The sequence below is a fragment of the Scardinius erythrophthalmus genome (genome assembly GCF_964197995.2).
Source record: "Scardinius erythrophthalmus genome assembly, chromosome: 24".
Lineage (NCBI taxonomy): Eukaryota > Metazoa > Chordata > Actinopteri > Cypriniformes > Leuciscidae > Scardinius > Scardinius erythrophthalmus.
Window position 1 is genome coordinate 5,444,208 of NC_138244.1, and position 16,617 is coordinate 5,460,824.

Genomic DNA, 16,617 nt, shown 5'->3' on the forward strand with positions numbered 1-16,617 from the left:
AAGTCAGAATTGCGTGAAATAAAGTCGCAATTGCGTGTTATAAAGTCAGAATTGCGAGATATAAAGTCAGAATTGCGTGAAATAAAGTCGCAATTGCGTGTTATAAAGTCAGAATTGCGTGTTATAAAGTCAGAATTGCGTGTTATAAAGTCAGAATTGCGTGTTATAAAGTCAGAATTGCGAGTTATAAAGTCAGAACTGCGAGTTATAAAGTCAGAACTGCGAGTTATAAAGTCGCAACTGCGAGATATAAAGTCAGAATTGCGATATATAAAGTCAGAACTGCGAGTTATAAAGTAAGAATTGCGAGTTATAAAGTCAGAATTGCGTGAAATAAAGTCGCAATTGCGTGTTATAAAGTCAGAATTGCGAGATATAAAGTCAGAATTGCGTGAAATAAAGTCGCAATTGCGTGTTATAAAGTCAGAATTGCGAGTTATAAAGTCAGAACTGCGAGTTATAAAGTCAGAACTGTGAGTTATAAAGTCGCAACTGCGATATATAAAGTCAGAATTGTGATATATAAAGTCAGAACTGCGAGTTATAAAGTCGCAACTGCGAGATATAAAGTCAGAATTGCGAGATATAAAGTCAGAACTGCGAGTTATAAAGTCAGAATTGCGAGATATAAAGTCAGAATTGCGTGTTATAAAGTCAGAATTGCGTGTTATACAGACATCCCAAGTCTCCCGCAAGTTCCGGGAGTCTCCCGCATATTGATAGCGGCTCCCTGATGCCCGCAAATCAGTTAAAATCTCCCGGAGGCAAGAGCGCGCAAGCGTAGCGCGCGCACGGCAGAGAGAGGGAGCGAGAGACCTTGCGTGTGTGCGCTAGTGTGCGTGTGTGCCTCGGGATTTTATCTCTACTCTCGAACCGAATTAATCAGAACCCCCCGTTGGAGATTTCTCGAACCGAATTAATTTAGAACCGAATTCCCCCCCCCCCCCCCCACCCCACCGTTGGAGATTTCTTGACTCCCGGAAATGACTTTGTGCAGGTTGGGATGTCTGGTTATAAAGTCAGAATTCTGACTTTTTTTCTCGCAATTGCGACTTTATATCACGCAATTCTGACTTGATATATCGCAGTTGTGAGAAAAAAAGTCAGAATTGTGAGATAAAAAGTAGCAATTATTATTATTTATTTATTTATTATTCAGTGGCGGAAACAAGCTTCCATACATACAGTTGTACCTGGAGGCAGGGATAGATCGATAAACTGCACATACCAACGCTGTCTGCTCAGCCATGAACTGTCGTCGAAAGCGGATGGCGTAACATGCAGGTAGGCACGCCCTCACGTGATGCTGATTGGTCGATTGATAAGCTTAAATCTGATTGGCTAAAGACTGATCCGTGTAGGAGGAGAGCGCTTTTAGGAAAGTCTCAACACACACACACACAAATCCACATGTGAATGACGATTGAACATTCACATTCAAGGATAAAACTTTTTAAACATTTGAAGGTTTTTGTGCACAGTTGTATATCTACGTATCGTGTTTTGCATTTGTGAAATGTATTTTATGAATATATCATTTTATTTTGAGCATGTGCAACCATTATGGACGTTATTGAGTGACTTATTCAATCTCACATTCAATCCCACTACTGGAACTGTGTTCTAGAAATACATGTGATATTGATATGAGGGTAGGCATATATTCAGAGGCATAAGTTACTGTAAGTATTACACACAACAATACAACAATAATAAAACAATGCATTGAAATTTACTTTTTACTTTTGATACCTAAGTTATTTTAAAAACAAGTACTTCTGTACTTTTACTTAAGTAAAATCGGTCTTTACAACTTTTACTTGTAACGGAGTATTATTTGACCACTAGTATCTATTTCACTCAAGTAAGGAAGTGGTGTACTTTGTCCTCTACTTTTTAGTGAATAATTGAACATTTATAATACAAATATTTGGACATTTAACAATTTAACACATAATTATTACATAAAAAATGATTGTGGACACGTAGGGTTAAGTGCAATTGCGTGTATAAACCATGGCATTAAATAAACTATCAGGCTAATCTGGTATCTGTAATGCAATGCTAGTACATAAGCTAACCAATACAGACAAAAATGGTTATTATAATGTATAGTTAAAACTCCTGTTCATTTCTGCTTATTGCTATTGGTTTTATTTACATATTTTTTAATAATTTCTTGTTCTAAAGTTAGGGATTTTTTTGCATTTGGTTTGTTGAAATAAATAATTTGTGAATACAACCTGCTCTTCATTTTATTAATGGCATTTCAGTTGTATTTATGCTAATGTATGTAGCATTTTTTTCACAAAAATACTGATTTTGATGTATTTTATAATGTTCAAATACATATATTCACAAAATATATCAAAAAAAAGTTGTGATAGGAGTTGTTCACATGCAGAAAAATGAATGGATCTATATGTCCCTCTGCTGGATATATAGAAAACATCTTTCTAAAGCCAGTCACTTCATGCAGTCCTACTCGCTAATAGTGCCACTGATTTATCAGCTGGGTAAATTAATAAATACATTAGGTATAGTTAATTGCAAAGTGATACATGACCCAGTAAAAATGAATTCCAATAATCCTGAAAATAGTTTAAAGGGACAGTTCACCCAAAAATCTTTTAGTTCTGTCATAATGTATTCACCCTCATGCGCGCATCTGACGAGCCTCACAGCCTTCTACTGCTCAAACTGACCTTTCACCTTTCAGTTGTTAGAGAGAAGGATGGACAACGACACTGGGAAACACATGCACGCTCAGCACTGAATCACAGTGCACACACACAGAGATCACATGCTAGTTTGATGTTAGTTAGCATGCAGCAACACCTAAACTGCAACAAGTCAATTATATTCACAAGCATGCATGGGTAAAATGAAGCAAAACTAGCGTTAAAAGAGAAACACAAAACTGCAAATGCAACTGCTTACTATTCCTCGTCTGTAGGCCTCAAACACTCTCTAGAAGAAATAAGCCACTCTCCTCACAGCGTGTGATGTTGTGTGAGCTGACGGTCGGTACCGGAACCGTTAAGAAGGAAGGATGGAGTGGAGGAGAGCATGAGACGCCCACACCTCCGGTCACTTGACCCGCTAATCTGTTTTCCACTAACAAAGAGGCATTGTGGAAAACTGGGGGGTTTGTTAATCTCAGCAAATCTTTCAAAACTCAAAACACAAACACTCATACATATTCAACTCGATTAATAGAGGCATGCATTAATTGCAGTTATGCAATGTAAATATGATGTCAATAATCAACCAGTCGTAACTGATCCATGAGGAGTTCAGGCTCCATTAAACACTTTGTGATGATGAGGCCCTCGGCGGGGTGTTGAGGGCTCTATAGGGCCCTCTAGTGGAGGAAATGCCCCTCTGTGTGTGGCCCCGGTGTGTTTCATTAACCCCTGCCTGACCACAAGAGCCGCGACTTCGTTCGTTCAGGGTTGAAACAGCTGTTCAGATCCTCCACACGAGAGAACAGCATCTGAGGGCGTATTTGACGGGAATGGAGAGGCTGAAAGAGCATGACGAGACACACATGATCACTGGGGTAAGCCTGATTTATCTGTGTCGTTCTGTGTTTGAAGAATTGAGTCTTTCAATGCATCTGATAATATGGCACCATTAAAAATGACACTTGCACTTTTTGAATAAAGAGTATTAATTATTTCTTCTTCATTTAATGTAATAATGTTTATATTTAAATACCTAAACCTATGTATATATAATTTATTATAATGGTATTAGCTTGATAATAAATTATATATACATATTTAAATACCTAAACCTATGTATATATAATTTATTATCAAGCTAATACCATGGTATTCTTATAATTAACTTGAAAATACCATTGTATGTCATGGTAATCAGTATATATCAAAACACTGCGTTATCATGTTTATATAAATATATTGTTTTTTTTCTTCCCTCATATTTAAAATATTTTAAATATATAACTTTTCCCTCATATTTTGATGGTTTAATTGAACTTGTAGGGTCACTAAAAACAAATATACCCTCTAGACATCACTTTTGACCAATGCTGTATTTATTATTTTAGACGTACATAATAAGGATAAATGTTGTAGATTGACTATTTGTCCGTTTCTTTGGTTAAATACTTTCCGTTTAGTGTCTTCGAGGGCGTGTTAGGTAGATATTTAACTGACTACATTGTGGCAGACATTAGGTTATGGTGCAATGCTTTAGTTACACTTTGATAAACTGAATGGAAACTTTAACAGTAAAAAACTACAATGTCTTAATCTCTGAACTTGCATGTAATCTCTCTGTCTTTAACAGGCTGGCTGTGAGAAACACAACTGAAGCGAACACTCTCAGGGCAAGTGTGTGTGTGTGTGAATATACTTTCCGTGATGGACACTTTTGAAGGAATCCACCGTGTGCAGCTCTCCTCCTCTCCTCCAGCACGATCCCGGCGGTCTGTCCCAGGGTACGAGCTGCTGGTGGCAGGGAATTCTGGGATAGCAGTGTACTCATCGCCTACGTTCTTCGGGAATGGTGATCTTACGGATCAGCACACAGCGGAGGAAGAGCGATGTCCGGTCGGGAGGTACCTCCAGACTTCACCTGAACAAAAATACCATAGTAATACTTTCTTTGTTTTGGCAGCTTTAACAACAACCGGTCTAATGTTGTGTAAAAACTGTTAAAAATTGTGACAGAGCAAAATCTTCCACCCATTTAGCTCATAGTTCATCATTTAGCGAATGAATAAAGAGGATGTAATCTCTAATTCTGCTGAATGCACAGAACTGTACACACAATATCAATGTGTGAAAGTCAAGAACATTTAAGTAACATAACATAACAACAGTAACATAACATAACATACACAGAATGGAACAAACATTATACACCAAAACTGAACAATATAACAAAAAAAAATAACATAACATAACAACATAAACAGAATGGAACAAACATCACACACCAGAACTGTACAAACAATATAATACAAAATAACATACACATAACAACAGAACAAACATGCCAAAACTGAACAAACAATATAACATTAATGAAAACATAACTTAACATACAAAACAGAACAGAGACAACAGAACATGAGCACATTACATACAGAATAGAATAGAAGAATAGAATAGAATAGAACCATTTGTTTGGGGCACATCACGTGATTCCTGGATGCCTCCACTGAGTCATGTGACTCGTGATTGACAGCGGGACATTTTTCCTGCTCAATCTCAGAGGAAAGTCTATCTGACTGTCCTACCCAAAACAAAACAAATCTAAACACAGATTCCTCTCTCGGATCCGGATTCCGGAGTGTGTATCTGGATCAGATTTCTGCTGTAGAGCTCAGTCGGGTTCGGGAAACCTCCGCGGGATCTACTGGTACTTTTGTTACTCTTTATTTCAGGAAGCGGAGCTGCAATTTTGCAACACTGCAACTTTATTAGATTGTTTCATTGTTTGTGTTGTCGTCAGCGGGTCGCGGCGAGTGCTGTAGCCGGGCGAGGTGAGGGGAAGGGCGGGGAGCGAACACGGGAAATGCCGCGACCGCCGCGGAGCGATGACTTACATAAACAGGGCTGATTCTGATCATTATCACACACGAGCGTCTATGAATTCCCCCACAGGCAGCTCTATCGTACTATATGAAGACGGGTGTGGCGTTTTATTTTCCTGACTGGATTCATTTGCGTACGATCCTTGTTGGGATATTATGGGATAATCGTATTGGCTATTAAAAAGGACAGTTAGGGATCTATTTGAGTGTTACTATAATCATAGTTTTTCTCTGAAGACTTGTGATATATTTGTGATATGAGTGTGTAATATCCTCTAGGCTGAACGATACGAAGGGGAAAGTGTGTTCTTAAAGTTTAATCTTTACAAAAACCAACTTAAAGGGACAGTTCACCTACAAATGTATATTCTGACTGTCATCATTAACTTGTGTTTAGGTTGTTCCAAACCTATATGAGTTTCTTTCTTCTGCTGAAGACAAAAGAAGATATTTTGAAGAATATGGGTAACCAAACAGTTGATGACTTGCAGAAGTATGAAAAAAAAATACTATGGAAGTCAATGGGTTTAGTCACCAACATTCTTCAAAATATCTTCTTTTGTGTTCAACAGAAGAAAGAAACTGATACAGGGTCGGAAGAACTTGAGGACGAGGAAATGATGACTATAAAGTGAATGAATTTATAAACTATAAAGTGAACAGAGTTTTTTTTTTTTTTTTTTTTTTTTTTTAAATCTCTTTCCACTTGAGTTTTCACATAGGCCACATTCACACTGTTTTGGACCAAATAATCGTGACTATTTAATAATAAAAAAGACTTATGTTTCCTGCAGATTGGTCGACCTGGAGCCGGAGCCGAGCCCCAGATTGGGGGGTGATGGGGGGAAGAAGACGAAGATGCCCCCGGAGGAGGCAGGAGCACACAGACAAGAGGCCTACAACATGTCCCGTCTGCGGAGTTCCTCCCTGGAGATCAAGGAGAAGGGAACAGAATTCCTCAGAGACCAGCTGGATGCTGCACAAAAGGTGCCACTCTATTCCATTCTATTCTATTCCAGTATACTCCATTCCATTCCATTCCATTCTATTCTATTCCAATGTATTTCATTCTATTCTATTCCGTTGGAATATTCCATTCTATTCCATTCTATTCCATTCCATTCTATTCCGTTCTATTCTATTCTATTCCGTTCTATTGCGATGTATTTCATTCTATTCCGTTCTATTCCATTCTATTCCGTTCTATTCCATTCCATTCTATTCTATTCTATTCCGTTCTATTCTATTCTATTTCGATGCATTTCATTCTATTCCGTTCTATTCCATTCCATTCTATTCCATTCCGTTCTATTCCATTCCGTTCTATTCCATTCCATTCTATTGCGTTCTATTCCATTCCATTCCGTTCTATTCCAATCTATTCTGATGTATTTCATTCTATTCCGCTCTATTCCGTTCTATTCCATTCCGTTCTATTCCATTCTATTCTGTTCAATTCTTTTCTATTCTATTCCGATCTACTCTGAAAGCATATCTGTCCTCTCAGATTCCGTTCTATTCTATTCCTTTCTATTCTCTTCTAAACTATTAAAAGTAATGTTTTGGGGGGACTTTACATTTAGCTAAGAAAAAGGCTCTTGATGTTTTCATTGTAGGCTCTTCAGATCAGTGTTTCGGATCTGTAAAGCTCCAGTACACGGTTTCAAGTTACAAATTATGCGTTTCTGAATTGTAATAACTGCTCATGTCTTTGTCAAACCATAATTGTAAGTTGGAAACTTAGTTTTTTTTTGTAAGCTAGCCTACAACTTCTCTCATTTGACTGTTGTGATGTCATGTCAGTCAAACAAAATAGCAGCAGTGTCAACATGAGATACGTCGTCTAGTCATATTATAGTTATTTTTAAACGTATATATATATTTTTTTATTAAACTTTTACATTGTTTTATTATTCCATCCAATGATGCTGGTGCCCGTTAGTTATTTAATATTTTCCAAGACGATATAGACATTAATGTACATGAATATGAACTGCTTTGAAATATGAACGAACCATTAAAATGTTCTCTTACTCAATTCAGTTCTGTTTTATTGACCGCTGTCTGTGTTTTTTAGGAGCTGAAGCTGAAAGACGAGGAGTGTGTCAGACTGTCTCATGTCAGGAATCAGCTCGAGCAGGAATTGGAGGAACTGACCGCCAGTCTGTTTGAGGTGGGCGGGACTAATGTGACATCATCGCTGACAGTAGCTTGACTGTTGTGTGAAGATGTAGAGTTCAATAGTGAGACTAATATGTGTGCCATGTACTAATTGACAACAATATATTGCACTTAGTTTATTATTTCAGATGCCTTTTATATATTTATTAAATATAAAATTCAATCAGCCAAAGTAGCTAGTAGGAGTGACTGCGTTACACACCACTGCTGTCAAGCTCTGAATAAAACATATTATTATTAATGAATTCTTTATTTAAAAATATATTATGTAGTCTCACAATTAATATTAAATAATAAAAAAAATGCTACAAGCATAGTCATAAAAACATTCGTAAAATGCTATTTAAAATAGTTGAGCATGTTAGACTAGGGACATGTCTTCTTCCCAGGAGTATTTCATGTCTCAGACCTGTGTGTTGATCTCTGGTCTCTAGGAGGCTCATAAGATGGTGCGAGAGGCCAACGTGAAGCAGGCGGCGGCGGAGAAACAGCTGAAGGAGGCGCAGGGCAAGGTGCTGTCTCTCTCTCTCTCTCTGTCTGTCTGTCTCTCTGTCTCTCTCTCTCTATCTGTCTGTCTCTCTCTCTCTCTCTCTCTCTGTCTGTCTCTCTATCTGTCTCTCTCTCTCTATCTGTCTGTCTCTCTATCTGTCTCACTCTATCTGTCTGTCTCTCTATCTGTCTGTCTCACTCTATCTGTTTTTCTCACTCTATCTGTTTCTCACTATCTGTTTGTCTCACTCTATCTGTCTCTCTCTATCTGTTTGTCTCACTCTATCTGATTGTCTCACTCTATCTGTCTGTCTCACTCTATCTGTCTCTCTCTATCTGTCTCTCTCTATCTGTCTGTCTCTGTCTGTCTCTCTCTTATCTGTCTCTCTACTTCTGTCTCTCTCTCTCTATCTGTCTCACTCTATCTGTCTCACTCTATCTGTCTGTCTCTGTCTGTCTCTCTCTTATCTGTCTCTCTACTTCTGTCTCTCTCTCTATCTGTCTCACTCTATCTGTCTCACTCTATCTGTTTGTCTCTCTTGATCTGTCTGTCTCTGTCTGTGTCTCTCTCTCTATCTGTCTGTCTCGATCTGTCTGTCTCTCTCTATCTGTCTGTCTCTCTGTCTGTCTGTCTCTCTCTCTCTATCTGTCTCACTCTATCTGTCTGTCTCACTTTATCTGTCTCACTCTATCTCTCTGTCTCACTCTATCTGTCTGTCTCTGTCTATCTGTCTCACTTTATCTGCCTGTCTCTATCTGTCTCTCTCTATCTGTCTCTCTCTGTCTGTCTCTCACTATCTGTCTCACCCTGTCTGTCTCACTTTATCTGTCTGTCTTTATCTGTCTGTCAATCTATCTGTCTCACTCTATCTGTCTGTCTCTCTCTCTTTATCTGTCTCTCTCTGTCTCACTATCTGTTCACTCTTTCTGTCTCACTCTATATGTCACTCTATATCTGTCTCACTCTATCTTTCTGTCTCACTCTCTGCTCACTCTTTCTGTCTCACTCTCGGCTCACTCTTTCTGTCCCACTCTATCTGTATGTCTCACTCTTTCTGTCTCACTCTATCTGTATGTCTCACTCTTTCTGTCTCACTCTCTGCTCACTCTTTCTGTCTCACTCTTTGCTCACTTTCTGTCTCACTCTCTGCTCACTCTTTCTGTCTCACTCTTTGCTCACTCTTTCTGTCTCACTCTCGGCTCACTCTTTCTGTCTCATTCTCGGCTCACTCTTCCTGTCTCACTCTCTGCTCACTCTTTCTGTCTCACTCTTTGCTCACTTTCTGTCTCACTATCTGCTCACTCTTTCTGTCTCACTCTATCTGTATGTCTCACTCTTTCTGTCTCACTCTTTCTGTCTCATTCTCGGCTTCTTTCTGTCTCACTCTCTGCTCACTCTTTCTGTCTCACTCTTTGCTCACTTTCTGTCTCACTCTCTGCTCACTCTTTCTGTCTCACTCTTTGCTCACTCTTTCTGTCTCACTCTATCTGTATGTCTCACTCTTTCTGTCTCACTCTTTGCTCACTCTTTCTGTCTCACTCTCGGCTCACTCTTTCTGTCTCATTCTCGGCTCACTCTTTCTGTCTCACTCTCTGCTCACTCTTTCTGTCTCACTCTTTCTGTCTCACTCTCTGCTCACTCTATCTGTATGTCTCACTCTTTCTCTCTCACTCTTTGCTCACTCTTTCTGTCTCACTCTCTGCTCACTCTTTCTGTCTCACTCTTTGCTCACTTTCTGTCTCACTATCTGCTCACTCTTTCTGTCTCACTCTATCTGTATGTCTCACTCTTTCTGTCTCACTCTCGGCTCACTCTTTCTGTCTCACTCTTCTGTCTCATTCTCGGCTCACTCTTTGCTCACTCTTTCTGTCTCACTCTCGGCTCACTCTTTCTGGCTCACTCTTTCTGTCTCACTCTCTGCTCACTCTATCTGTATGTCTCACTCTTTCTCTCTCACTCTTTGCTCACTCTTTCTGTCTCACTCTCGGCTCACTCGTCTCACTCTATATGTCACTCTATATCGGTCTCACTCTGTATGTCTCACTCTTTCTGTCTCACTCTCGGCTCACTCTTTCTGTCTCTCTCTTTCTGTGGTCTCAGATTGATGTCCTGCAGGCGGAGGTCTCTGCTCTGAAAACCCTGGTGTTGACCTCTACGCCCTCGTCCCCGAACCGCCAGCTCCACCCTCAGCTGCTGTCTCCGGGCTCCAGCCGGTCCCGGGGCCACACGCGCAACAAGAGCGCCAGCGGAGCCCTCCAGCTGCAGACAGAGCCGCTGCCAACCAATGCCGCGACAAGCCAGGAGGACAGAGAGGTACAAACGACACCAAGATCACTGGCTTACAGAGACTGTACCTGCATGATGAAGGCTTGATCACTGTTTTACTGTACCTTCACTGATTTCCTGCTGTTCTTCCTCTCTTTCCCCCCCGCCTGCATTTCTCTGATCTGTGCAGTTCCTGTTCTCCTCTGTCTGATACTGTGTGTCTGATTCCTGGTCAGCTGGTCAGTGTGACCTGTGTGTGAACTCTCTCTATGGCAACAGGGTACAAAGGGTTACAAATTAGAACTTTAGAACTTATTTTTCTTTCTTTCCCTGGTGAAAAAAAAAAACATTTTAATCCAGCCCAAAAAGTGGTTTGCTGGTCTTTGCTGGTTTAGCTGGTCCTGGGCAGCTGTCAAATACCCAAAACTCCCATTGATAACTTAAACTATTAAAAATCCTTTTCGTTAATTGAAATAAAGCTGAAATCAAATATAAATATTAGATAAAAAAATGACAAAAACACATAACTCAATTACTAGAACTTAAATTAAAATGAAAATATAAAAATAAAATCTAATTCAAAATATTCATAAATACTTCAGTAGTATATAAATAATAGTCAAGACTTTACAATAAGATTCCATTCGTTAACATACCTCTAAAGCATTTATTAATCAATGTCAATTTCAACATTTACTAGTACATTATTAAAATCAAAAGTTTTACCTGTTGATAATATTTTAAATGTATCGCTCATTTTTAGTTATTATTAGTTCATACATTTAGAATTAATGTATGAAAGCTTGTTTCCGCCACAGAATAAAATTTTGTTTTATCTCACAATTGCGAGTTTACATCTCGCAATTCTGACTTTATTTCTCAGAATTGCGAGATATAAAGTCATGAAATAAGCCGCAATTGCGTCTTACAAAGTCAGAATTCTGACTTTTTTTCTCGCAATTGCGACTTTATATCACGCAATTCTGACTTTTTATCTCACAATTGCGACTTTATTTCTCAGAATTGCGACTTTATTTCTCAGAATTGCGACTTTATTTCTCAGAATTGCGACTTTATTTCTCAGAATTGCGACTTTATATCTCACAATTGCGACTTTATATCTCACAATTGCGACTTTATTTCTCAGAATTGCGACTTTATTTCTCAGAATTGCGACTTTATATCTCGCAATTGCGACTTTATATCTCACAATTGCGACTTTATATCTCACAATTGCGACATTATTTCTCAGAATTGTGACTTTATTTCTCACAATTCTGACTTCATATATCGCAATTGTGAGAAAAAAAGTCAGAATTATGAGATAAAAAGTCGCAATTATTATTATTTATTTATTATTCAGTGGCGGAAACATGCTTCCATATTATTGGGACCTTATTGTAACGTCTTACCAACTATACTAAAATATCCTAGACCAGCAAACCAGCTTTTTTCAGCAGAGAAACAAAACAAAGTAGCAATCAACACATTGAAGAAAAAGAGCATGAATTCATTGAGTGTTTAAAAAGCATGAACAAAAGCTTCTGTGATGTAGATGGACTCGGTGTTGTTTGCGGAGTTCCTCTCGTGGAAGGAGAAGCCCGGTCTGGACCGTTCCTCAGCGTTCATCAGCAGGGTGTTCAGGGAAGATATCGGACCCTGCCTTTCATTCACATGTTCTGAGGTACGCCAGTAAACATCAGCTCGTTTATCTTCCTCTGTGCTTTCCGTTCTCTCAGACCTTCTCTCATGGTTTTCCTCCAGTTGTCTCAGTCTGTCCAGTGCGCGGTGGAGAACAACTCTCTCACCATCGAGCCTGTAGCGATGTCGTCGCCGCACACGGTCAAAGACATCGAGTGTGGAGGACCCAAGTAAGTCATGGATGGACTCACGGTAACTCTTTATAAACAAAACAGATCCGTCACCTTGTTTCACACTTTTGGCCAATTTCAGAAATCAAATGTAGAATCTTGCATGCATTTTACTGAAATTTAGACTGATAATACTATACTTTTTCACATAATGTGCATTACTTTTTGTTATTTATATAATCACAAATCCAGTCAAGTTTTAAACTGAAAATGAAACAGTATGTAAAAAGCATTGTTTCATTTCTTTAAAAGGGGTTTCTTTTGGGCTCTACTAGAATAGATTTTCATGCTTGAGTGTTCAAGAAACACATTTTATTTCTTAAATTCTCCATTGTTGCGGCTCCTCTCTACTCAGTCTGTCAGTAACGCTCTGTTTAGTTCCTGTCTCTATGAAGCCCCTCCTTCTGAAAAGCACACTGTGCTCTGATTGGTCGGCTGGAGCAGTGTGTTGTGATTGGTCAGTGTTTGGGAAATGTCCCGCCCCTTACCATAACCTCCAGTTTCAACACACTCCTAACTAACTCAACCAGGCCCCGCCCCTTTATTCTGCGCATGAATTATTATAATGAGGAATATTGTGACGTGTTCATTCCCGAAAGAAACTCAAGACTACAATGGAGGCATTTCAGGAGTTCAGAAACACTGACACTGATATAGAGAATCACTCCTGCTGGAGGGACTTTGTGCTTTGTAACTTTGCAGAGCTTTTTCATGCTCAAACTGCAACTTTAAAGAAAGTAAAAAAAAAACTTCAAGGTCAGAATGTAATTTATAACACAATGCAAGTGCACTTTGCATTTTTAGCATTGTCATATGAGGCACTGTTAACTGCTGAGCAAATTATTTAAATTTAGCTAAACTTTCTAACATGCTACCTGAAAAATAAAACATCTGGTTTAATGGCACAGATGTTTCGAGTAGCTACTGAGGTTTGTGACAAGAATGCATGCTAAGTATGTACCACAGAGAATTATGGTTGGAAATAATGGCCTAAATCCTAATAATGGCCTAAATCCCAATACTGCATGCTTGAATGAGTGCACAAACACTTACTTTCATATCAGACACACCATCAGCTCTTTCAGACTGGCTAACGCTAATCCTGACCAAAATTAAAATCCTTGGGTTTGACATGTAGCATGTGGGATCCTCTTTAAATCCTGCCTGGTGGCGACAAATACACATACTGTCAATCAGAGCAATTGCACTTAGACCTGGGAAGTCACGCTTTAATCACGCTTTAATCACACTTTAATCACACTTTAATCACTGTTTGATTTGGGGTTGTTTTCACAGCGGTTGCCGGACACCGATAGAAACGTAAGTGATTCCAAGAACCGAATGTGCATGAAATCCTGATTTACACTAACACATGTTCCTTTCTGTCTGGAGAATGTTTATTAGTTAAGTAAATTTTTTTAGATAAATCTGGCGTGAACACCTTTTGCCAAGTTCTTCATTCTGTCCTGCCTGTGTGAGTCCGTTAAGAGTGTTCAGTCATTTGATTGACAGCTTCATTGTCCAGTGTTCTCTTTTGCTTGAACAGTAAATGTGCATTGAGCGGGATGTCCCGCCACTGCCGACATCGCATCAAACTTGGAGATAAAGAGAATTACTACTATATATCTCCGTCTAGCAGAGCACGGGTACATGTCTATATCACTCCCTCTCATTCTTCATAAGCGCATTTATTAAATGAGATGTTAATTTCAGGATCCGGTTCATACTTCAGTGTTCTCTCCTCAGATCACAGCGGTGTGTAACTTCTTCACTTACATCAGGTACATCCAGCAGGGCCTTGTCAGACAAGAGGGTGAGTTCACCAACTGTACACTCGAATCCTTTAATTCACTTTGGCCATTTTGTGATGTGTATATATATATATATATATATATATATATATATATATATAAATAAGAAAGTATTTTACAATAAGAACATGTATTAAGACAAATAATAGTAGTCAAAGTGTATATTTATATGTATTACACACACATACTATTTTAAGTTACATACTATTATTATATAAAAATGTATGTATGAAATGCCAATTTTTATTTATTCATATATTTTAATATTACATTAAATATTTTATATATGTAAGATTATATATATATAATGTATATTTAAAATATATAATAAAATATGTATTATTATATACCATTTTAATATTACATAAATATATATAATATTAGAAATTATTGTATTAAAATATATATAATTATATATATATTATATATAGATATTTTATTATATATACATTTGATATAATATTAAAAGTTTATATAAATAAAATGCATATTTTATTTTATTATATATATATATATATATATATACACACACACTTTTAAGATTTTTTTTATATATATTAAAAATATTATTTTTTATATTACTTAATATTTTAATATTAAGTGTTAAGTATTAAGTATTAAGTTTGTTATTTAAAAATACCATAAAATACTACGAATAGTAAAATGGTGGATATTTTTATTACAATAAAGTATGTCAGAAGAAAACTAAGAATATTAAAAATATTATTTTTTATATACTTTATTTATACATACAATTTTGTATATATAAAGTGTGTATATATATTATATATATGTATATATATAATATTTTAATATTAAGTGTTAAGTATTAAGTTTGTTATTGAATTATTTAGTTGTTATTTAAAAATACCATAAAATACTACAAATAGTAAAATGGTGGATATTTTTATTACAATAAAGTATGTCAGAATAAAACTGTAATTTTCCTCTGGTTGCAGTTCAGCAGATGTTTTGGGAAGTGATGCGTCTGCGGAGAGAGATGAGTGTGGCCAAACTGGGATATTTCCTGACGGAGGAGAGCTAGAGAACCAGAAAACACAAACACATCTCAACACTCACTCACTCACACACTCCCATGACGGCAATTTTAACTATATATTCATGTATGTATTCAGGGAAACACTACAGAAGAATTCCCAGAATGCCTCTTTTCCCTGAGCCAATGGAATAACAGCATTCCAGTTCTACTGTTGACAGGTTTTGTGTCATTTTTTGCTTTTGGAAGGACCAAACGTGTTAAAAAGTGCCACTTAACACTGAGGTTAACATCTGGAAGACATTTATATTTCAAGAAGTCAACAACAGGACGTTTTCTTTCCATTTACCGGTAAAACGTCTCTGACATTTATTTAGCCTTTTCCCAAGTTCATAGCTTGAAGTTGAACCCTTATAGTCAAACCTTAAATGTTTTCAGCTCATCTAGTGTTCCTCAGTTTACAAACAGTCTCAAATCTCAACCAGTTTGATAGAATTCTAGAAAGATAGCAAAATAATTGCCTTTTATTTGCAGAAATCTTATGCTGTGTTTGTTTTGTCGGAATTACAATGTTACAAACAGTTCTTCCAAAACAGTTTGACAAATATGTGAAGGTTTTATCTGATAGATAGATCGTTCTAGAGCTCCTTTTGATTTCACCTTGCAGTTTTGAACACTATCTTGAATGTGCAATGCACTTAAGAACACTAAGGCGCTTTCTGTCCCAGCATATTTCAAACGGTTTACAGCTTTGAATGGACAATCCTCCACAGGTCTTTTCTATGCAACCTCCTTAAAGTGCCAAGAAATGTGCAATGTGAGTCTCAGTCTGTAACAGACACTCCTGCACACACACACACGTCACTACCAGCACGCATGTTATGAATGCTAAACCATCTTAGACACAGGTTATGGTACTTGTAGCATGATGCATCACACTCCCTGTAGATAATAACCGTTGCTTGATTGACAATCGCTGTCTTACTGCACAAATACAGTGTTTACAGAGCCTTTATGGGCCGTAGCCGCCATATTTAACGTGATGCGAGTGAAACATGTCTTCGGATGCTTGTATTTGTTTGGTTTTTTAAAACTGGAAATATATGTGCAAAGCCTTGTTTTAATTCGTGACACATTAAATTTAGCGTCTACCCTCAGGTCCGTTGTAAGTTAAACTGCCTCGTCATGTTAAAATGACCGTGTGTGTTTTCAGTCTATTAAAGTCTTCGGAATATAAATGACTCGGATTTGTTTTGTGAATGTTGTCCCAAGAAATGTTCCCAAAAGATGTATATATAGCATGTAAGAACTGTGCTTTATTCATAATAATTTATGTATAAAAATCATGTTGGTCTAATATAAATTTATGGACTTCCACAGGCATTGAATATATATATATATAATTATGATTTTATGAGATAATGGAACATTTC

General features: G+C 37.5%; 1 protein-coding gene across 2 annotated transcripts; it reads left to right on the forward strand.

The window, feature by feature from the left end:
• Positions 1-5,161: 5,161 nt before the first annotated feature.
• Positions 5,162-16,431, forward strand: rab3il1 (RAB3A interacting protein (rabin3)-like 1). 2 transcript variants are annotated; one of them, XM_081356582.1, is made up of 11 exons: positions 5,196-5,394; positions 6,364-6,556; positions 7,647-7,742; positions 8,185-8,262; positions 10,341-10,553; positions 12,061-12,189; positions 12,270-12,376; positions 13,673-13,696; positions 13,923-14,022; positions 14,123-14,189; positions 15,147-16,431. In XM_081356582.1, exons 2-11 carry the CDS (start codon positions 6,428-6,430, stop codon positions 15,230-15,232), a joined length of 1,029 nt encoding a protein of 342 aa, XP_081212708.1. In that variant the 5' UTR covers positions 5,196-5,394; positions 6,364-6,427; the 3' UTR covers positions 15,233-16,431. The 2 variants fall into 2 exon arrangements, with proteins under 2 accessions (XP_081212709.1, XP_081212708.1); XM_081356583.1 differs by lacking the exon at positions 13,673-13,696 and having other exon boundaries at positions 5,162-5,394.
• The last annotated feature ends 186 nt before the right edge of the window (positions 16,432-16,617 follow it).